The 24,274-nt window shown below is 36.2% G+C and overlaps 1 protein-coding gene and 2 long non-coding RNA genes across 7 annotated transcripts in view; 2 read left to right on the top strand and 1 right to left on the bottom strand.

Annotated features, from left to right (window-relative positions):
* Positions 1–10,793, top strand: part of syk (spleen tyrosine kinase) — a 47,617-nt gene extending 36,824 nt beyond the window's left edge. Inside the window, exons 9-14 of one of the 2 annotated variants that reach the window (XM_087269142.1) lie at positions 1,895–2,104; positions 2,918–3,107; positions 3,797–3,937; positions 5,849–5,961; positions 7,034–9,118; positions 9,591–10,793. In XM_087269142.1, the coding sequence (XP_087125268.1) occupies positions 1,895–2,104; positions 2,918–3,107; positions 3,797–3,937; positions 5,849–5,961; positions 7,034–7,106 (727 nt within the window). In that variant the 3' untranslated portion in view covers positions 7,107–9,118; positions 9,591–10,793. 2 annotated transcript variants of the gene reach the window in all.
* LOC147834981 (uncharacterized) lies at positions 967–17,700 on the bottom strand. 3 transcript variants are annotated; one of them, XR_015500803.1, is made up of 3 exons: positions 17,404–17,519; positions 14,931–15,142; positions 967–2,090 (listed from the first exon to the last, which is right to left on the bottom strand). It is a non-coding gene; the product is annotated as an uncharacterized LOC147834981 (long non-coding RNA). The 3 variants fall into 3 exon arrangements; XR_015500802.1 differs by lacking the exon at positions 17,404–17,519 and adding an exon at positions 17,562–17,700 and having other exon boundaries at positions 981–2,090; XR_015500804.1 differs by having other exon boundaries at positions 1,955–2,090; positions 17,223–17,427.
* Positions 17,422–24,274, top strand: part of LOC141376294 (uncharacterized) — a 72,442-nt gene continuing 65,589 nt past the window's right edge. For both annotated transcript variants that reach the window (XR_015500799.1, XR_015500798.1), the window contains exons 1-4: positions 17,422–17,481; positions 18,797–18,834; positions 18,929–18,996; positions 19,190–19,340. This is a non-coding gene — a long non-coding RNA (uncharacterized LOC141376294). The remainder of the gene's footprint in view (positions 17,482–18,796; positions 18,835–18,928; positions 18,997–19,189; positions 19,341–24,274) is intronic.

The following is a 24,274-nucleotide window of genomic DNA, read 5'->3' as shown; positions in this document are numbered from 1 at the left end:
AAAGCGAAACCTATGCTTATTGGTTGAGAGATTGTGAGTTTGAACCAATCTGGGCATGGAGGAGGGACAATGCATCAATGTATCATTTCTGGTTTGTCCGGAGACACAGTGACGAGCGTTTCTTTGTCAAATCAGCATTGTCAAATTTTGATGACGTAACCGCACTGATTCCGGAGCCTCTGAAAGTCCGCGAATGTACTATGTTACAGCGCTGGAAAGCTGAGATTCTCTCCTTTATGCCAATCTTTGAATTGTATGAATCGGATCAGCGGATCAAAAGTTATTAAACATTTAAGAGCAATACTTATTTTTAGCCGCGGGCGGCTGTCTCGGTCTTTAAGGGTTAACAAACGGCTGATGAATCCCCCATCAGAAAAAGGACCTCAACCAATGGTTTGGGTAGAGAAAATAACACTAACTTTCCCTCACACTACCAATAATATCCAGCTGAGCACAGCGCTTTCATTACTTGATTCAATCGGGATCTGCTACAGTGTTTGTCTTCCTCTTTCATGCTACAGTGTTTGTGGGCGGGGCCTGGGGTTTTAATTTTCCTGGGTTTGCGCGTGCAACAATTGGGCGGGGCTTAAGTTTCCTATCGACATCACGCCAAAACGGCTAAAGACATGTTATCAAGAAGATTCATTTGAAGCACTATGAGTCAACTCTTTTGTAGATGAATCAATAGTTTTAAACACGGCGCACTTTCAGATTTAAGTCTTAGCTGAATATTTCACTTCACTTAGAGCTGTGTTACACACTACATGGAAGGCCATTTTCAAAAACCCATAATAGGGGCTCTTTAAAAACAAACAAAACAAATTTGAGCGACAGCACAACTTTAGAACAGTGCCGATGGCATGGTCGTTGCTGAAAAGTCCTTAGCCTAACCTGTCAACCCTAGAATCACCCCTGGCTGATGGGTGTAAAAATATCTGCTGATGATTTACAGAAAATGCACAGATTAAAGAACAAACAGTAGCATCTTATTTATATATTGACAAATGCAAAAAGCACAGAACAAATTAGCATTGTGGCAAATAAGCAGAGCCGATGCTCATAAAATGCGGATGATCTACCATGATCAGGCATGGTGCAACGACATATTTGCATAAATTGCGGTCTGTTTCAATATGTTTCAAACATATAATAAATCATTTACAAAACAAATATTTTTGAAACCCTTCAGCTGAACTCTGGCGGGAGCAATTTTAGCTTAGCTTAGCATAGATCATGGAATTTTTCTTTGACAATTAGCATCTCAGAATCTTTAAAAAGAGTTTTAAACACTTTCCTATTTAAAGCTTGACTGCTCTGTAGTTACATCGTGTACTGTAAAACTGACCAAAAATGAAAGCCCCTTGCTGGGTAACTACACACTGTTGAAAATGCTGGGTTCCACACAATCAATTTAACTTTTTATACTTTTTTATAAATTTAAGTGGATTGAACATAAAATGTGTCAAAAAACTCTCAATAATTGTGTTGTTTCAGCTCATTTAAAAAAAAATTGTTTGAACAAACAGCAAAATGTATAGCAAAAGCAGTAGGTAATTACATTGTGCCCGCTGCAGCCATGGTACAGCAGTAAAGTTACTTGATTATTACGCCAGAACAAGATTATAGTTCCTGGACATATCAGCCTATAAAATAGCAACGTTTCATTTTCGGTTGGTCTACACAATGTAACTACAGAAGAGTCAAGCTTTAATTTTCTTTTTTGGATTTTTTGAGTGAGATGCTAATGGTCTTATCTATGCTAAGCTAAGTTCAAAGTGCCACTGCCTGACTAAAACAATTGGCTTAATGGGTTCTAAATGTTTTTATTTTCAAAAATTAACTGAGTGTTTCTTTAAGACACATTTTAAGAGTGTATGTGGTTTGTTTACTTCAGAACACAGAAGGTTGTTGCTGTTAAGATCCTGAAGAATGATGACGATAATGCAGCAGTAAAGGACGAGATGTTGCGGGAGGCGAACGTCATGCAGCAGCTGGATAATCCATACATAGTCCGCATGATTGGGATCTGTGAAGCGGAAAACCTTATGCTGGTTATGGAGCTCGCTGAACTGGGGCCGCTTCACAAGTTTCTGCAGAAGAACAAGTACGTCATGCTACAAATATGTAATGAGACTTGAGATACTGTGCTGTTATGAATATGGTGATGGCTAAAGATCTTTTTTAAAGACTTACAGTTAATTTACTCAACCTCAGGTCATCCAAGATGTAGCTGACTTTTTTTCCTCAGTAGCACGTTATAGATTTCTTAACTAAATTTGTGATTCTTGGCGATTTGTAAAAAAGCAGTTAATGGTTAATGTCTTTTTAGATTATTATATATATATATAGTTTATTTTAGAATTATTAGCTCCCTGTTTCTAGACATAATAGTTTTAGTAACTCATTTCTAATAACAGATTTGTTTTATCTTTAAAATTATGACAGTAAACAATAGTTGACTAGATATTTTTCAAGTCACTTCTTTATAGCTTAAAGTGACATTTAAAGGCTTAACTTGGTTAATTAGGTTAACTAGGCAGGTTAGGTATATTAGGCAAGTTATTGTATAATGATGGTTTGTTTTGTAGACGATCGAAAAAATATATAGCTTAAAGGGGCTAATCATTTTGATCTTAAAATAATCTGCCAACGCTGTAAGCAAAATAATCTTATGCCAAAAGGAAAAACAATATTATTTTGCTTACCCCATTGGAAGATTATTTTGCTTGTTTTAAGGAAAAATGCTTCTTGATTTAAGAATTTTTAGGTATATAGACTAGAAACAACACAAAAAATCTAAGTAAGAAAAGCAATTTTTGCAGTGTGTGTAACTCTCAATACATTTAATTAGCTGGCCTATATAACAGCATTTTACATTGTAATGTTTTCGCTTTTTTGTTTATGCTTGTGTTTTCAGGCACATCACTGTGAAGAACCTCACAGAGCTGGTTCATCAGGTGTCAATGGGCATGAAATATCTGGAAGAGCACAACTTTGTTCACAGAGATCTTGCAGCCAGGAATGTGCTTTTAGTCACTCAGCATTATGCAAAAATCAGCGACTTTGGCCTCTCTAAAGCCCTGACAGAGGATGAGAACTATTACAAGGTACAATATGTTTTTTTTTTTTTAAAGTTTCCCTTCATTAATTTAAAGAATAATTAATTCTTTGCAATACTTTCAACCCCTGGGGTTAGTATTCACGTCAAACCAATGTTTGGTTTTGTTTATTTTTTCACAAATTCTGGTTTAAATACCTACAACAATAATGTATTTTCATGTACATTTTAGATTAGGAATGTGATGGTTCCATGAAGAACCTTTAAACATCTATGGAACCTTTCTACTCCATTTTTAAGCATTTTTAAGAACTGCTCACTTAAATGTACTTTGGGAAAACACAACGTAGAAGATGGTTCTTCTATGGCAAGGGGTTCCCAAACTTTTTAGCCAAGGACCCCCAAAATAACAATTCCAGATATTTGCGACCCCCACTATCCTCAAATGTGGTTATAAACATACACATATTGCACATAACGTGTACATACACCAATAGGAACTATATAAACATGAGCATATTGGCAACACAAAAAAGTGCAGCAGTCTAACAACCATATAATTTTTCAATCATTATTATTTTGTTTAGGAGATTTTGATTTGGAGATCATCCTCCGTGTTTAGTCGTGGCCTTTTATTTTAATGTACGGCACTACTCACTGATGTAATGTGCAAAGTGATGGTTTATTTATAGTGTACGAGAGTGAAAACCTAACCACTCTTTGTTTACTCCTGTTCAGGCCAAAAGTCATGGTAAATGGCCGTTGAAATGGTACGCACCCGAGTGCATGAACTACTTGAAATTTTCTTCAAAGAGTGACGTGTGGAGCTTTGGAGTCCTGATGTGGGAGGCTTTTTCATACGGACAGAAACCATACAAGGTGAGTAGAATCTGTGTGTTATGTTGACCAGTGCTGCAGGGATCCTTTCAAACATTTTTGACCGACATATTTTGTATCAGATCAGTTGATGTGTATAGATTACGAGTATGTTTCAGAAGGAGGAAACATATTAAGGGCCCCTCATTTCTGTTATGCATTATGTAACATCGTATTGTCAAATATTGACTAATATATTTATATTGTAGAATATACAGTTGAAGTCAGAATTATTAGCCTCCCTTTGAACTTTTTTTTCTTTTTAAAATATTTTTCAAATGATGTTTAACAGAGCAAGGAAATTTTCTCAATATGTATGATAATATTTTTCTTCTGGAGAAAGTCTTATTTGTTTTATTTTGGCACGAATAAAATCAGTTTTTAATTTTTTAAAACCCTTTTAAAGGTAAAAAATTATTAGCCTCTTTAAGCTATATTTTTTTGACAGTCTACAGAACAAACGACCGTTACACAATAATTACTCTAACCTGCCTAGTTAACCTAATTAACCTAGTTAAGCCTTTAAATATCACTTTAAGCTGTGTATAAGTAAATATTATTTACTTTCATCATGGCAAAGATAAAATAAATCAGTTATTAGAAATTAGTTTAGGAAAACTTATTCGATACAATGAGTAAAAATGTAGCAAAATACTTATTGCACAAAAAGTATTATTTCAAAATAAAAGATTGATACTGCTGTATTTCATGTACTGTGATTACTATATAGTAAGGAATGTGGCCCTAATGGGGTTGATATTTATTTAGAAATTTTATATAATATACAGTATATATTATATCTGAAATTTTAATCCATCTATTATCAAGCATGATTTTATAAGTGTTAATAGTAGTGAATTTGCAATCACCGGTCACTTTAGGTACACCTGCCCAACTGCTCGTTAACACAAGTTCATAATCAGCCAATCACATTGCAGTAACTCAATGCATTTAGGCATGTAGACACGGTCAAGACAATCTGCTTCAGTTCAAACCAAGCATCAAAATGGGGAATAAAGATGACTTTTGGTTTGAGATAATAGAGGGGCAACAGTAACTCAAATAACCACTTGTTACAACCGAGGTATGCAGAAGAGCATCTCTGAATGCACAAACCATCAGACCTTGAGGCAGATGGGCTACAGCAGCAGATGACTACACCCAGTGCCACTACTGTCAACTCAACACAGGAAACTGAGGCTGCAATGGGCACAGGCTCACCAAAATAGGACAATAGAGGATTGGAGAAACGTTGCCTGGTCTGATAAGTCTCGATTTCTGCTGCAACATTTGGATGGTAGGGTCAGAATTTGGCATCAACAACTTGAAAGCATGGATCCATCCTGCCTGGTATCAACAGTTCAGGCTGGTGGCGGTGGTGTAATGGTGTGGGGGATATTTTCTTGGTACACTTTGGGCCTATTAGTACCAATTGAGCATCGTGTCAATGCCACAGCCTACCTGAGTACTGTTGCTGACCATGTCCATCCCTTTAAGACCACAGTGTACACATCTTATGATGGCAGCAGGATATGATTTCCAGCAGAAATACGTCATAAAGCATAAATCATCTCAGACTGGTTTCTTGAACATGACAATGATTTCACTGTACTAGCCTCAACAGTCACCAGATCTCAATCCAGTAGAGGACTTTGGGATGTGGTGGAACGGGAGATTCACATCATGGATGTGCAGCCGACACATCTGCAGCAACTGCGTGATGCTATCATGTCAAAATGGACCAAAATATTTTGAGGAATATTTCCAGTGCCTTGCTGAATCTATGCCATGAAGACAGTTCTGAGGGCAAAAAAGGGTCCAGTCTGGTACTAGTAACGTGTACCTAATAAAGTGGCCGGCAAGTGTATAATAGCAAAGATGCTCATGTTGGTTTATTCATCTTGTCTTTTGTAGGGCATGAAGGGAAATGAAGTCATCCAAATGATTGAGAACGGCCAGCGGATGTCCGCACCGCCCGACTGCCCACCTGAGATGTACGACCTCATGAAGAAATGCTGGACATACAAGTAAGTCAACGTTTACTAGAAAAACCATGGGTTAATACCATTCTGAACATCACTTTTAATTTTGAGGGAAGCAACATTTTACAGTTATAATTCAGTAGCAGTGTTAGCATCATTGTTTTTACTGGGTTATTAAACAGGATAGAGCGACATAAGTAGGTAGTGCTGTCGCCTCACAGCAAGAAGGTCGCTGGGTTGCTGGTTCGATCCTCGGCTCAGTTGGCGTTTCTGTGTGGAGTTTGCATGTTCTCCCTGTATTTGCATGGGTTTCCTCCGGGTGCTCTGGTTTCCACCACAGTCCAAAGACATGCGGTACAGGTGAATTGGGTAGGCTAAATTGTCCATAGTGTGAACGTGTGTGTGTGAATGTTTCCCAGAGATGGGTTGCAGCTGGAAGGGCATCCGCTGCGTAAAAATGTGCTGGATAAGTTGACGGTTCATTCCGCTGTGGCGACCCCGGATTAATAAAGGGACTAAGCCGACAAGAAAACGAATGAATGAAAACAGGATAAGCAAGGCTTTAGCATTATCACACTGTAAATCAATGCCAAAAAACAGTGTGAAACAATTTCATGCTAAATCATGCCATATTGGAAAAAAAAGGGTGGAATAAGGAATTGTAAGATATAAACTTAGAATTTTAAAGACAAAGGGATTTATAAATTCAAAAATCCAATATATAATTTCACAATCACATAAATAAAATAAAAAACTTACTTAATGATTATGTAATTATTGCAAGGACAGGATTTAAATACATTTAAAAAAGCAAGAATTGCAAAAACAAAAGGAAAAAATTGTTAAATTAAATTGTATGATACACTCAAAATGATCAGAATTGCAAAGTAAAAAAAAAATCTATACATTTTTAAATTAGTAATCCTAAACGTGTATAAATCTTCTTGATTGAACCTCAATTTAATTGTTAACCATTGGCAAAATATGATCAAACTGAAACAAGTGTAAACAACCATACAGTGTAATTGTAAAGATGCTTCTTTTAATCAGCATTTATTTGAAACTCTGTTACAAAAAAATTTGGAATAATTAACGTTTGTCTGTTTCATTTCTGCAGGCCAGATGAGAGACCTGGATTTTCTGTAGTCGAACCCAGACTGCGGCATTACTATTACGACATTTCTCAGTGATTATGCAACCCAGAACATAGAGTATGCAAATTATATATCACCATATTTGAAAACAATCATCTTTGCATAAGGTGGTATAAGCGGTACTGCCGTCCTTTAATTCCACATTGGTGCCAATTTTAATTATATCATTGACTAAAAATTCATCTTACGACATGTGAAGCAATAACTTGTATCATAGTATTTGTACTTCCAAGATAGTTTTGTTAAATGTATGAAGTGGATTAATAAGAAAAACATGCTAGTTAAATGGTGGATTTATTGATTGAAAGAGCATGTTTAAAAAGAACATGAGTGTGAGTATGTATTATTAATAATTGAGATGTCACAGCAACCAGTTGAGAGCTCGATTAATATGCATTTTTCTCATTAATTTCCTTCCATTTTTGTTTTGTACTAATTTTTCATTATGTATTTGACAAATGTGTTTTTCATTAGTTGAAACATTCATAAGGTTAAACAGTCATTCATTCAGTGGAAACACTTTACAATAAGGTTCCATTAGTTAATGTATTTAGTAACATGAACATACAATGAGCAGTATAGTTATTACAGTATTTATTTATATTTGTTAATAAACATACAGTTCATCGTTAGTACTTGTCAACTTACAGTGCAATGACGAATGTTGGTAGATGGCTTTCTGGATTACTTTATTCTGATTGGTCAATTATGAGATTCCAATATATTTTATTCACAGAAAACAACTGCTGAAACTAATAACACGGGCTCATCTGGGTACTTTTGAATAATCTTGACCCTTAGTGAATCTAATATTTATAATAAATTCTTATAATATGGCGCCACCTTGTGGCTGAAAACTAAGCAGGTTGTGGTCGCTTTCAGCTGTTTGTTTACAAACTTTTTTTTAAATTCAATTCCTTTATTGTAAATATGTACAAACTTAGTACAAGAGAATAGATCTCACAACAATTATGAATAAAATAAAAATAAAATAAATAAAATGAGAAAAATTATCTTAGTTAAACAATCAAAGTAAAAACAGACGCCAGGGGTGATAAATAAATAAGAAAATAATAATAATAATAATAATAATAATAATAATAATAAACTTTTATTTAATCAAGTGAAATGTACATAATGCTTTATATGTTTTTTTTTTTTTTTTTGCTTTTCTGTTTCTAATCTTACATATGTAGTACCATATTGTTTAATTTTCTTTATAAAATGTTCACAATTTGGATTTTCCAAGTAATATTATTAGTAGTATAAGAAAAAAAGCTTGTACTTTTTGAATCAATCCCATCTTGTACTAAAGCAAACATGAGATCAAATAATCCAATTTGTATTAGTGTACCAAATTTTCTTGAAATAGTTAGAAACATCAATCCAAAAATAATCTTGAGTATACACATAAAAAAGATGAGCAACAGATTCCTTAACAATACCATAAAAATCACAAGAGTTCTCTGTATCCACTTTAAATCATTCAAATAACTCTTACAGGATAAATTCTGTGTAATATTTTAAAAGATACTGTTTGTTGACAACCCAGCGACCACCTTGATGTCAAAACAACATCAAAAACACGTCAAAAAACGCAAATCAATTTAGTGTCAAAACAAAACCATGTCCATTGGACATACAAACATTAATAATAAAGGAAATATCTGAAACTTAAATTCCAAACTCCAAATTTCCACTGCATTTCATATCCCTACAACGCATGTAAATTACCTTGATGTCTAATTGATATGACAGAAAACACGTCCAAAATCGATTAAAGGACAGTTCTGTGGGCTAATCAAGCTTTAACGTGTTTTGATGCCAGTGTTAGATGTGAATTTGTTGTCTATTAGACATCAAGTTAGTTACCCAGGAAGAAAAGAATTCTGGCCCAGATTCTGTCACAGCAGGCATCCATCCGGCACTGGCATACAGCATGTGGGCTAAACATAATAGTATCTGGATGCAGCCTTTATGCTGCAAGCTGAGATTGCATCACTCAGCGATGCAATCTCAGACACAATGCACTCAATGGAGTGAGTGATGTTGTCACGATGGGCTTACAAAAATACAAAAAGATATCCAAATGCAGCAATAGAAGTTTTAATAATAAATAAGGGGACAGGCCAGGTTCAAAAATCGAACAGAGACAAAAGTACAACACAATAAACAAAAGTTTATCAAACAAAGTTAGAACAGGAATTCAAAAATATGATCACAACATGAAACAAAGTGAACAAACAAACAAACCAGAACGATGAGTCAGTGAGCAGACTAGGTACAGATAAGAGCCGGACAAAACAAACCAGAATCGGGTGAACAGGGTGCACGAGCAAAACAGCAAAAATCCAAAGGCAAACTAAACACAACATAACAAGGCTTATAAAGACAACAATAATTAGACAATGACAGACAGCTGGAAACAATTAGTGATCACGTGAACTACAAAGCAGGAACAAACCAAAACATAACTAGTGTCCAGAAAACCACAAGATGGCACTACAGCAGACATGACAGATGTCACTGTGATAGGTAGGGTTAGGGGTGGGTTAGTGAGTGCATTAAAAAGCATTGGATGCAGCTCAGATTGCACTGCACCAGGTCTTCATGCAAAGCCCTCTCCCTGGTTTGGCTGAGGTGGCACACAATACTTGGGCCAGATGTAAATTGTAGTATTTGGCCCAGATATTAATAATTGATATGTGTGCCATTCACATTTAAAATACATGTTTATTATGTTCAAATACAGAAAAAAAGGCTACCAATCAAGTAAAAAGCACACCCACAGCACGCCTAAAGAGCAGTGCTTCATGGGTTTATCAGTTACATTGCATTGTCATGACACACCAACATATATGGCCCAGTTCAGGCTCAGTTTTTTATTAACTTGGCCCAGATATAGTCTATGTTTGGCCCTTTTCTGGAAGACCGGCTTGGTCCAATCATGTACCATAATTTACTACGGCATGTGGGCCAAGCAAAAGCTGATTGTGTGGGCTAGAGATATTTTGCTACGTGGGTAGCTAGCATCAAATCGATTAGCATGTTTGATGTTGTTTTTATATCAAGGTGCCCGCTGAGAATTCTTATTGCAAGCTTTTTAAAAGAGCTAGTAAACTACTACAGCTCAGATCAATATTTTTTGTCATCTGAAAGTTTAAGTCTGTGCCAAGTATCCATGTAATAAGCAGAATAATGTACATAAAGCCAGTTGTTTTCACAGAATAAAGCACTTTAGTCTAATACAGAAGTGCTCTGTTTGGACATTAGCCTATATAGGCTATGCCTTATTTACCAAGTACAACTTTAGATTTATTAATGCATTATTTAATACTGAATTATGATTAAAAATGCTGTACATGTATTGTTTGTTCTTAGTTTGTGTTAGTAAATACATTAACTGATTCATGTATTATAAAATATTATCCATGTTGTAAAGTGTGACCCATTCTGCTCATGCGCAGTGTTTACTTCACACCACCACAAGCAATATGAGCATATACTGTACATTTTGCATGTCATCTGTGACTTCTTTTGTCCTCTTCATGAATTGTCAGCTTGATCCAGTCACTTCGGACTTTTTGCAAAAGCTTGAAAACCGACCAGCATGGCACGATCCTGCTCTTCCTCAGTCTGATGATATTGATAAATGATACTGAGCACATGTATGAATGCAATGTGACTGATGCTTTAAAAATAAATGACCAATTTTTAACAAAACGCTGTTTGACTTTCTTGGCTTTGGCATGTCTTAAATTCACAATGGAATAAAGTTGTACTTATTTGTTGTTCTTAAACATGAGTTAAAATATATTTGATTAACACTAAAATATATTCAGACACCAATCTATTTTTGGTAACACTTTACAATAACAGTACATAAATAATGATGTGTTGATATTTAAACTAAACATAACTTTATTATGAACTGATGCGTTAATGCATGCACTAATAATGAACTAACTTTACCGCATAAAGGGTAAAATTACCTCATTACTTAATGCTTAATTTTACCACCATAAACTCATGATATGTTAATGTATATTTATATCATGACTTTACTTAAAGGGGCAAGTCATCATTAGCCCTTTCTTAACTACTCATCAACACCTTAAGCACGTCCGTCTATTGCGTTTACACTAAGTAACAGTGTTTTGTCAACATAAACAGTTTACACACAGGAGTTCATGAGTAGTTAACGGTGATGTGCTCCTCCAAGTAAAGTCATGACATAATTATACATTAACAGCTCATGAGTTGGTTACATTTATAGTTTTATGCAAAGGTTTGGCCACCCCTGACAATTTTCATAATTGCAAGCCATAGCCTGCTGGCCTTTCAGATCAACTATTTCATTTGGATATATTTTATACCCTAGAGAAATAGGAACATTTCAGTTCTGATACAGAATTTGTTTAATTAAGAGATGCAATGCAATTTAAGTCTTAACAAAATCAGACAGGTGCAAAAATTTGGGCACCCCAACAGAATAATGACATCTAATATCTTTTGCACAGCCACCTTTAGCTGAAATAGCAGCCTGTAAATGCTTCTTATAGTCAGGGATAAGTCCCCAAATTCTTGCTGAGGGCATTTTCTTGCAAATTGAACTAACAAAAAAAAAAAGGTTAAAAAGGTAAAATTACCTCATTACTTAATGGTTAATTTTACCATCATAAACTCATGATATGTTAATGTATATTTATATCATGACTTTACTTAGAGGGGCAAGTCATCATTAACCCTTACTTAACTACTCATGAACACCTTAAGCACGTCCGTCTATTGCGTTTACACTAAATAACAGTGAATAATGACAGAATAATGACATCTACTATCTTTTGCACAGCCACTTTTAGCTGAAATAGCAGCCTGTAAATGCTTCTTATAGTCAGGGATAAGTCCCCAAATTCTTGCTGAGGGCATTTTCTTGCAAATTGAACTAACAAAAAAAAAAAGGTTAAAAAGGTAAAATTACCTCATTACTTAATGGTTAATTTTACCATCATAAACCCATGATATGTTAATGTATATTTATATCATGACTTTAGAGGGGCAAGTCATCATTAACCCATTCTTAACTACTCATGAACTCCTTAAGCACGTCCGTCTATTGCGTTTACACTAAATAACAGTGAATAATGACAGAATAATGACATCTACTATCTTTTGCACAGCCACTTTTAGCTGAAATAACAGCCTGTAAATGCTTCGTATAGTCAGGGATAAGTCCCCTAATTCCTGCTGAAGGCATTTTGGACCATTTCTTGCAAAATTTCTCCAGTTCAGTCAGGTTTGATGGGTGCCTTTTTCAAACCAATCTATAAATTTTGTGATGATGTTCAAGTTTGAGGGCTAGGATGTCCATTCTAGATTATTGTATCATATCTGGGCATAAATTCCTTGGTAGATCTGGAACTGCTTTGAATCATTGTTCTGCTGAAACATCCAACTCTGCCGTAACTTCAGCCTCTTGACTGATTCCTGAACATTGTTCTTCTGAATCTGCTGATACTGGATGGAATCCATGCGACCTTCAACTCTGACAAAGTTTCCAGAACCTGTGCGTGCCACACATTCACATTTTCCAAAATGATTCAGGCTTGTCCAGGTGAGCCTTTGAATACCTCAAATGACTCTTCTTGTTTGCAGATTCCAGAAAAGGTTTCTTCTGCATCACCTTTCATTGACCTGGTCTTTGAGTGAGCTATAGAACCATGTACAATGATATTATAGCAGCAAGATGTTCCTGGAGCTCCTATAATTCATGTTGGTGACATATCTTGAGATTTCCATGTTGCTACTTTCAGGTTCACAATAAGGAGAAGCACAACTAGCAATCAGCTATCTTAAATATCCTTTTTCATGATTGCTTGCACCTTTGTTAGGATTGTTAAGTTTCATTAAGTCCCTCAAATCAATTATTGTTTTGTTGTAACCAAGTGACTACAGGTTTTTAAATCCACACTAAAGAGTTTCAACTTAATTTCACACATCTCAATACAGCTACACTACGTTCTGTACTTCTGTCTAAAAAAATCATGGCATTGTCTTTCTGCAGAAAGTGAATGGCATCTACTGCGATCTTCTCTTATAAAGAAAGAGCACATTATTATGCAGCCACAGAGGGGTGCCCAAATTTTTGCATAAGACTTTAGCTTACACTTAAATGTTCGTTTATACATGTACTAACAAGTAATTAAGGTGGCCATTATTCACACATGAACTCAAGTGATGTTGTAGTTAAAAATGTAATGTAATGTAGTGTTTATTTTTTATATAGCGCATTTATTGTGTATGGCAATACACCCTAAGCCAGGGGTCATCAAACTTGTTCCTGGAGGGCCGGTGTCCTGCAGATTTTAGCTCCAACCCTAATCAAACACACCTGAACAAGCTAATCAAGGTCTTGCTAGGTATACTTGAAACATCCAGGCAGGTGTGTTGAGGCAAGTTGGAGCTAAACCCTGCAGAGACACCGGCCCTCCAGGACCAGGATTGGGGACCCCTGCCCTAAGCACTTCACAATCATGAGGGGCGTCTCTCCACACCACCACCACCAGTGTGCAGCATCCACTTGGATGATGCGACGGGAGCCACAGGACAACGGCGCCAGTGCGCTCACCACACACCAGCTATTGGTGGAGTGGAGAGACAGTGATAGAGCCAATTTGGTGGAAGGGGATGATTGGGAGGTCGTGATCGTAAGGGCCGATAGAGGGACTTTGGTCAGAACACCAGGGTTACACCCCTACTCTTTCACAAGAAGTGCCATGGGATTTTTAATGACCACAGAGAGTCAGGACTTCAGTTTAACGTGTCATCCGAAAGACGGTGCCCACTGACAGTGTAGTGTCCCCTTCACTTTTACTGGGGCATTAAGACTCATACAGACCACAGGTTGAGCGCCCCCTGCTGGCCTCGCTAACACCACTTCCAACAGCAACCTAGTGGTCTCCCATCCAAGTACTGACCAGGCTGAGCCCTGCTTAGCTTCAGTAAGTAACCGGTCTTGGGCTGCAGGGTGATATGGCTGTGGCGTGAGTTAGTTCATGATTAGCACATACATTAACTCATCATTAGTTTATAATAAAGTAACGTTTAGTTTACATATTAATAGATCATTAAGTGTAACCTCTTTTTGTTTAGTAGCATTAAACTGTTGGTTTTACCCCATTGTTTAAAATTACACAAATATTAAAAAAATTATCTGCAAAAATTGTGCCAGGCAGGCCAACATGTGACTATTTAAAGGTCAAATTATAACAGTGATATGAGAACAAACAGCAAACAGGTTTATGACCTGAAAAACGTAAGCCACCAATGTGATTTAATATTTATCTGAAATACAAAGGCCATTTATTCCCAACAAATCTAAATTTTGTCCATGTGTTTGTGCTGGTTCATAAAATAACTAAAAGTTTTTTAGTCAAAATTGAGAGTAAAACCCCTAAAAAATTCAGAGAACTCCGTAATAAACAGTAATTTGTTTGTTTTGGTAGACGACACACCATTGACTTTGTCTGGTCAAGTGAAAAAAGTATTTCAAAGTTTAAATAATAATTCGAGAAATGGATTAAAATGGTGAACATATTGACAATAGCCCCTTTAATACAGTAAAACTGGTAAATTGCAAAATAATTATCAGAACAAATTTACCAGCACAATTTTAAAAATTGTGATTTTTCACACACAGCAGATCTAAACCTCTCATTCAGGACATTTGCATAAACTAATTTTCTGGTATTTTAAAAGGCTGTTCACACACCAATACTTCACAGCAGTTTACTGGTAATTTTCCAGAAAAGTCTGTAAGTGTGAAAGGGGCAATTGTCTTTTCTGTGGACCATGACTAACCTTTAGAATTATTTGCATGTGACGCTGAACTCATGGGCTCAGGGATGATAGCAGACCATCTTCAGACAAACTGGCAACATTGTCCATTCTGCTGCTTTACATGTGTTTATTCTCAGCATTGAACACATCAGATCCTCAGCAGACACACGGAGAAGCAGCTCCCCTGCTCTTGTCGGTTTGGGAGAGGGTTTGGTGTCTCAAAGTGGGCAAATCTGTGCTTAGGAAATGAGGAAGAGATTCTGAATGTACTTAATAAAAGATTCAGAATATATATAACATTCTGTGTAAAACAATTAAAGAACTTTAATTATATCACATTTTTCTTAGCTATTTCAAGAGCTCTCACTTAGCTAATGCTTGATACTAATTGCAAGTTTGGCATGCTGTCCCAGGAGAGAACCCTGAGCTCGATACAGTACTAGAGCCCAGGGCTCCCAACTGGTCATTTAGCACAGACGGATGTCTGAGATCAGCTAGGTCTCGAGGAGTAGAAAGGGTCGATGGGGATTTTATATAGAAAAACTATCTTTGAACTGTATGTAGGCTTGGATTCATCTGGTTTTTTAATGATTGTTGATGTGAGACCAGCCGTGTTCAGTCATAGCACGTGATCCTCTAGAAATTAAGCTGAGGTCACACTGCACTTTTCTCCTTATAAACTTCCATTCATATGCATGTGAATGCGTCGGACCTGAAATGCAAGCTTGTGCGACGAGTTTCGTAGTTCGCTACTTCGGAAAGTTTAAGTTTGGTGCACTCTGACCAACGAAATCGCATCACATGATTGCATGGGACCAGTTGAGGATCAAAACATGACCTCTCTGGACAGAAATTTAAAACATAGAGCAATCGCTCACTTTTTTAATGTCTAATCATCTGGTTTAATCCCATCCCTTTTCACAAGCTCAAACTGTAGTGTGACCACAGCATTAGTTTGTAAAGCTCTGGTCACACTGGACTTTTCTCCCCATAGACTTCCTGTAAAGACTCGTAATATCTGCGCTGCATTGATAATGCCTTTTTATAATTGCAGTGTGCGCGCTTAACTCTGAGTTAGTCTACTCAAAATTGATTGACCTAACTCAGATCAGCTATTCTGAAACCGAAAACTCTGAGCTTTTAATCTCTCGGTAAGTCAACTCAGTCAAATTTCACACTCAGTTCAAGTTTAAACTCCGAGTTGGTTGAACCTCCTTACTGAAACAGGCCTATTGACATGACAATCACTACAATGACTATGATAACCACAAATTCACTATGGTTTTTAAACATTAAGTTAAACATGACATTTTTAGTAAAATGGTATTATACAGAACAAATGGTAACCAATGTGCCCAAACCACACTACTACCCTGCTGAAAAATCTAGCTTAAACCAGCCTTGGATGGTTGGCTGATTTTAGCAGGTCGACCAGCCTGGTTTTAGAGAGGTTTTTACCACTTCCAGGCTGGCTTTCAGCCATTTCAAGCCTGGTTTTAGCTGGACAGGATGGGAGATGACCAGTTAAAACCAGCTTGACCAGCCTAGCCAGGCAAGGAGCCCAGCCATGTCCAGCTCAAACCAGGATAGTCAAGCTGGTTTTAGCTGGTCACTTTTCAGCCTGACCGGTCAAGAACAGGCTGGAAATGGCTGGAAACCAGCCTGTAAGTGGCCAAAACACCTCTAAAACCAGGCTGGTCAACCAGCTAAAACTAGCCAACCATCCTAGGCTGATTTAAGCTGGATTTATCAGCAGGGTGTACTTTTATTATATAACATGGTTTACTTTCGTAAGGGTGATAAGGTTTCTTATTGGTCTGCTTTTCCTCTGGTTAACGAGAAAAACACAAAACAAATCCTTGTGTTTCCACCTGAACAAGAAAGTTCAAGGAAAAATTTGATGGTGTTTTCATAAAAATAAAGTCAGTCCATACATGTGGCCTACATTAGGAGGCTGTTGTTCTACAACTTTACAATAAAAACAAGCAAAGTATACACAAATTATTTTTTACTTATTTACATTAGGATACTTGTAAATTATTAGTTGGCTATGTATTGAGGTAAAGTTTTATATTCGTACTTTCGTTAATTTACTGTCTTTATATTGTTTACCACGATAATTTGAATATTTAATCAGAATTAGCAGCATGTAAGTATGACTTCAAAACAACACTATCTATTTTACTGTAAACATGCTTTGATAGTCATTGGCTGCTAATATGATTTTCCAATTTATAATTTGCAAATAATACTTTACTGAAAGTATATTATTAAGCAGAATGTCTGAATATCCGAATGTAAAACCAACTTCACCTGGCTAATGTGTGCAACCTGTGGTGTTAACATCTGAGTGGAGTTGTGATGGTGTTTGATTAAACACACTTTTGTCAAGACATAATGTCCTTGTAATTAAATGCCTTTTACGAAGTCTAAACTATTTGTTAGTAACATTAAAATAAATTAAACGTCAATACAACGACAAACACATGATGACCTTTCACTTGTTGACGTCATCCGCGACGATCCCTCAGGAAACATTCAAAGAAATTCTCCCTGCTCGCCTCGGCCACAGGTAACGTTAATAACTTTCGGTGGTGTTTTTGTTTGTTTACTAGTGTTATTTTTACAAGAAAGACGAAGGGGTATACGCACCTGTTGTAAATTGCTGTGTATATAACGTCCACTTCTTGCATGTTGGTGTTTGAGACTAAAGAAATGCACGTGTGGGCTGGGGGGCTCTACATGTTATTTAACTAAAATCGCCATTTGAAACTTCATACAGTACTTAAACAGGCCCGTGGCCAGCCTAGTGAAAGAGGTGGTTCTTTTCAAAAAGTAGACCTTTTTGCGATTATACGCCCAATTTTCTATTTAATTATGAGATTAAAGGACTTTAGAGACATTTTAAGCATAATCTTTAGCTGAATTAGTTTGTCGGATGGTCATTATAACCACAGTTTTTGATATAACAAAACAATTGCCTAAAGATTTACAGTGAAGAAATGTCAAATAATGCTGTACTTATTTTTAAAACACATATTTATAATTATTATGATTATTATTATGACATATATGATTTCATATATCATTAGAAAAAAATAGGAATCTGTTAAAGTTTACAATTAAAAACTGTAGTCTATTGTCATTTATTAGACAAATAAACTGGACAGCACGTTCAACTTTCCTCAGTCAGAATTCAGCCATTTAAAATAAAAATAAAAATTATTAAAACATAATACTAATATTAATAATGTAGAGCTTCACAATGTTTCTAGCCTCTTTTGTTAAAAAAAGACATCTGAAAGTTCATGAATAAGAACAATAGCCAAATTAGTATTCAAACAATTTTAATATGGGTCACTTTTGGTGCTTCACACCTTTTTATTGGTCATTTTTAGTTTCAAGAATAAGGTCCAAAATTTAGAATAAAAGTTACTTGTAAATATTTTCTCTGTTTAAAAACATTGCAGTAGCGAAAGATGACTTCACTTACGGCAGATTGTAAACTGAAAATATGTGTTAGCATTGGCCAAAACTGATTAGCTAAAAACGCCAAAATGACAGCCAACAGAGGATTCAGCTTGGCCTTAAAGCTCTTTTCGATGGGTTAGTTTCACTATTTATAATGGCATAGCAGTCAAAATAGGACAAATGAGTTAATTTCTGAGACAAATTCTGGACTTTTGTCAGTGAGGGGTAGTTCTTCTGAACCACCTGAACCCCCCTTGGCTACAGGCCTGTTGAACTATTACTACAACAGTAACTTTGTATAATAGCATAACAAAATCTGTAGAGTTCCTTCAACCACTGCAAAACAGACTAGACTTTTCTGTTTTTCTACTCTTTTCGTATATATCTTATCTCTCTCTCCTTGTATTTTCTCACAGCATTCAGTCTTGGCAGCACAAACAGCAGATCAATCAATGTGAGCCAAACATCTTTACATATTGTGGTCACATAACAACTGTTTAATTCAACTAATGTATCTCATTCAATTGTTTTAATGTTTGTATTCTCAGATCACATTGAGAAATGTTTTCAACAGAAACAGCAACAGATATCACAAACAACCACCTCAACATCATCTGTAAGTTATCTCAGACAACAGTATTGTAAGATACAGCTTGGTATTAGCCTGTCATGATATCTATTTCTGTTGTACAATATATTGAACCAAAACATATTGCGATAAACGTCATTATTGTCATTTTCAATTAAGTAAATAAAGCCAGAATAACAATATAAAATCATCACAATGTAATGTGTATGTATTTATATAGCGTATTTATCGAGTATGGCCATACACCTAAAGCACTTCACAATCATGAGGGGGGTCTCTCCACACACGACCAGTGTGCAGCATTTACTTGCATGATGCAATGGCACCCACAGGACAAAGAGGCAAGTGCGCTCTCCACACACCAGCTATAGGTAGGTACACTCTTCCAAGTAACACATAATATTTTATTCTTAACAATATTTCATTTAATTATAGTCATTTTAACTATTTAATAATCAGGCATTGGAATCAGAATGTGAAAACGCATATCCTAAATAAATAATAATAAATGTTAACATAAAAGCGCAAGGTAAAAAGTAGCAGAGGCTCTGATATCTGCAACAAGATTTATTTTCAGCTGTCAGACTCCCACATGAGGATATACTATACACCTTTAATAGAGATAGGAGGCTGCGCAATTAACTAAAATGTTGCTAGAATTGTATTTTTCAGTATGTATCAGCAATAGGGATGTAACAATATTGTAAATACCGTCATACCGCAATAGCAATTTCCTTCAATATTATTGTGGTTGTGACTCGATAAAATCATAGGTCTTTTGGTGAAAAGTTTGCTCAGGTGAATGGAGCGAATGGGAGGTAGCGGAAACTACAATTTTCCTCAGCCCAGGCGTGGCCATTATCCTTTGCGGTCTGTTGTCGCTACAGATCTAGTAATGCAGAAATGGAGGGTGCTGCTAGTAGCGGCAAAGAAAAAGAGCTAGAAATGGTCGAATTTAAAGCGGGTTTTAAATCAGATGTGTGGAAGCATTTCAGTTTCTCTCTGAAAAGAAACAAGAAGGAAGAAAAGGTGACAGAAAAAAGGGATATGCAGACACTGCCAGGCTGTGCTGAAATACAAGTCGGGGAATATGTCTAACATGATGGGGATTCTTTTAGTCAAGGGGACAGCAGAACACAGCACACTGCTCAGATTAATGGAGACATTGACTTGTACCACCAAGAGACCTCTATCTCACTCATGGCTTGTCCTTTCGAGTGGTGTTTTTTTTTTTTTTTTTACATGGTTTATATTTTTTGTTGTTAAAATTGAATAATTTAAGTTCCTGTTTGAAAGTTTACAGACAGATCATTTGTATGTCATTGATCTGTTCAGTGTTGAGGTAACCTGAACATTCTAGCACTTTTTTTGAGTCTCTTCAATAGTTTGGTATTTCCTTTAAATGATTCAATAAATACCACACCGTGCCATTCATACCGAGGTATTACCGTATCGTGAAATCTTGATACCGTTACATCCCTATTCAGCAATATATATTGCATCATCAAAAATGATTGAGGTCATGTCCATGTGGTGTGCGATATGTTGATTAATTGATTATTGTGATTGGCCTAGCTGGGTATATTGCCTATAGTTTCACAATAGTATATGTATTGCAATACTGTCAGGCCCCTGTATGTTCGTCATGTGACCCTCCCCATGTTTCCATTCTCCATGTGTGTTTGTTTTCATCATGTGACCCCTTTGTTCTAGTTCCCACCATTTGTTAATGTCTTATGAGTTTTACCTGCGTCTCTCCCCTGTATGTTATCAGTCAAATCCTTGTATTTAAGTCCCTGTGTTCAGTGCATTGTCGTCACCCCATGTCGTTCCTGTGTTTCCATTCATGTGAATGTTAATCAACAAATCTACGTGTTTTCATAACTCCTGCAATCCTTGCCTTCCTGTAACAGCACAGGCTTGACAAATACGCGGGGCCACATTGATTTTGACTAATATCCTATACAGATTTCACTACAACAAGCAGCTTAAATATTCCATACTGTATATTAGAAAAGAAATAATACTTAAGGTTTATGAAAATTAAAACACTTCAATTTCAAAACCCAGAGTTGTTATAGGTGCGTGAATCTTTTAAAATAATAAGCTATTTAAGTATCAACACACGAGCAGTCAGCAAGATTTGATAGGGGGGATATGAACCTTATTTAACCATGTGCAAACATTGTACAAACATTAACATACCCAAATGTACTAAAGTAGTCTGTCTTCTTTCATATTCAGACTTTATAATATAATATAATATAATATAATATAATATAATATAATATAATATAATTAATATCTACTTTTATTTAATTTATTGCTAAAGAAACTGTTTTTGTGCTCATATTTAATATTTTTCTTATTTCTTTTATTACTCTAGATGGCGCTGGTCATCTACATTTTAACATGTCTGTAGTACAGAAATGTTACTAAATAAACTTTTAACTGAAGATTTTTGAAACATCACATTTCAATATTCCAGCCATTAAAGATATAGTTCACCCTTTTTTTAATAATTTTTTTGTTTTGTGTGTGTGTTGTTTTTATTTTTCTCTACTTTCTTAATTGTTTGTTACCCAAAATGAACATTTACTTACTATTTAATCACCTTTTAAGAGGTTTATGAGTTTCTTAGTTTTTAATTTTTGAAGTAGAAAAATTGTAACCATTGATTCCCATAGTAGAAAAAACAAATGTTTACAGGTTTCAGAAGGACATATTTTGTGTTCAACAGATAAAAGAAACTCATACAGGTTTGGAACAAGTTTTGGGTGAACCATTTAATAACCGTAAAACAGGCTCTACTTATGAATGTGTTGAATTACATTATACAGTTGAGGTGTCAAAGTGGCTCAGTGGTTAGCACTGTCCCCTCACAGCAAAAAGGTCACAGGTTCCAGCCTCGGCAGGGCCAGTTGGCATTTCTGTCTGGAGTTTGCATGTTCTCTCCTTGTTCATGTGAGTTTCCTCTGGGTGCTCCGGTTTCCCTCACAGTCCAAAGACTTGTGCTATACAGTAGGTGAATTGGATAGACAAAATTATTCTTAGTGTGAGAGTGTATGGCTGTTTTTCAGTACTGGGTTGTGTCTGGAAGGGCATCTGCTACATAAAATGTATGCTGGAATAGTTGGTGGTTCGTTCCGCTGTGGCAACCTCTGATAAATAAGGGACTAAGCTGAAGGAAAATGAGATCTTTAGAGATCTTTGCTCAGCCAGATTACACATTTCTTTTTCTTACTTTTTATTTCCCTTTTAACACATATTTTTCAGTGGCACTCTACCAATAATATAGACATTGGCTGTTTCTCAATATGCGTTCTTCAGCGATCTTGCGTCCTCGTGTTCTCGTGTAACGTCATCATCATTCGCCAAAGTTCAGTTCCAATACTCTAGATACAGAGGACGCGTAAAACTTCCCGGATGTGTTCTTGATATCAAGGACTCACCGATGCAGACTTGAGCACCGAACTCGCTCTAGAAGTCCCAGATGTCATTGCAACTGGATGTGGGAAGCGCAGCATTTTATATAGGTTTACTATTAAAGTTCAGAGATATAACTTATTTATTTTAGGAGTTTCCCTAAATGAAACGTGAATGTAAACATCACCATGAAATTCTTAATAAAAGAATTAACACATTAAGTGTTTTTATTTGCTGAAATTCTTATAAAAATCTGTTTTATTTATATTGTGCAAGGTATAATTGTAAAGTCTTTATGCATAGTATATATTTTGAAAAGGGGGAAAAAAACAATAAATCGTTATATGAATATTGTAATGTTTAAATAATTTTCCATTTAAAAACACATGAAGGTCATGTGACCATCAGGAAGAAGGCAGCATCTCATTTCTCACAGGACGCGTTCTCTATTCTCGCAGTTCGTCCTTCTGAGGAAGTTTGCATGTCCTTTCCGTGAGATGTAACGTTTCCCCCGGGTGCTCCGGTTTCCCCCTCAAATCCAAAGACATGCGCTATAGTAGAATTGGGCAAGTAAAATTGTCCATAGTGTATGTGTGTGAATGGTAGTGTGCGGGTGTTTCCCCATTGATGGGTTGCAGCTGGAAGGGCATCCACTGCGTAAAACATGCTGGATAAGTTGGCGGGTCATTCCACTGTGGAATGACCCCAGATGAATAAAGGGACAACCGAAAATGAAAATGAACGAATGAAACACAATTTGTGTGACAGTGGCGCAGTAGGTGGGGCTGTCGCCTCACAGCAAGAACCAATCACTGGTTCGAGCCTCGGCTAGGTCAGCTGGCGTTTTTGTGTGGAGTTTGCATAATTTCCCTGTGTTTGCTCCGGTTTCCTCCGGGTGCTCCGGTTTCCCCCACAGTCCAAAGACATGCAGTACAGGGGAATTGGGTATAGGCTAAATTGTCCGTAGTGTATGAGTGTGAATGAGTGTCTATGGATGTTTCCCAGAGATGAGTTGCAGCTGGAAGGTCATCCACTGCTTAAAACATATGCTGGATAAGTTGGTGGTTCATTCCGCTGTGGCGACCCCAGAATAATAAAGGGACTAAGCCGAAAAGCTGAAACACAATTTGACGATTCTGATGTTTCCAGATTTCCCCTAATCATGGAAGAAATTAACTGAAGTTCAGACTGAATAATAACATCAAATACAGTCTAACAAGTAGAAGCAATTAGAATTTTTGTCTAACTTCATCTAAAAATAAAAAATGTATCTAATTTTATGAAGTTTTTGTCATTTTTAAGTTTTACACATTCATTTATTTTTATACTTGATAGTTAAAAGCATTGCAGCATAGCAGTTCAATAGATTAAGTTTTTAATCCATACTTTTTTTTTCTTGTAAGCACATTATTGCATAGGAAGAACAGATGAAAGTAAAAACCTAAATTATACTGAACACTGCCAAGAACACTTCTTTTAACGTGACAATAGAATTTCAATTTACAAACTGTAATGATGGTTTTATTTTACATAAGAGCATGCCTAAATGATGGACTTCTGAAACATCTCCCTAATATAAATGGTGAGTTTCATCACATTTGTTTGGAGGCCCACCAGAAGCCATGCATAGATTCATTAGAAACATTGACGCACACACACATTCACACCTACAGAACTGAACCACAGAGACGCACACTTCCGGCCACATGCACGCACATACACACATTTACACACATACACAGACTCGTATACTGTTTGTGGTCTATAGAGACTCCCTGGAGACATAAAGATTTTTTTATACTGTTTAAACTGTAATTCTTATCCCTCTTTCCAAAACACAACACTCACAGAAAACTAATTTAGAATTTTAAAATAACAT

The sequence above is a fragment of the Danio rerio genome, chromosome 10, assembly GCF_052040795.2.
Source record: "Danio rerio strain M-AB ecotype USA chromosome 10, GRCz13ab, whole genome shotgun sequence".
NCBI lineage: Eukaryota > Metazoa > Chordata > Actinopteri > Cypriniformes > Danionidae > Danio > Danio rerio.
Note: the sequence above shows the minus strand (reverse complement) of the source record. Positions and strands in the feature narration are given on the sequence as shown.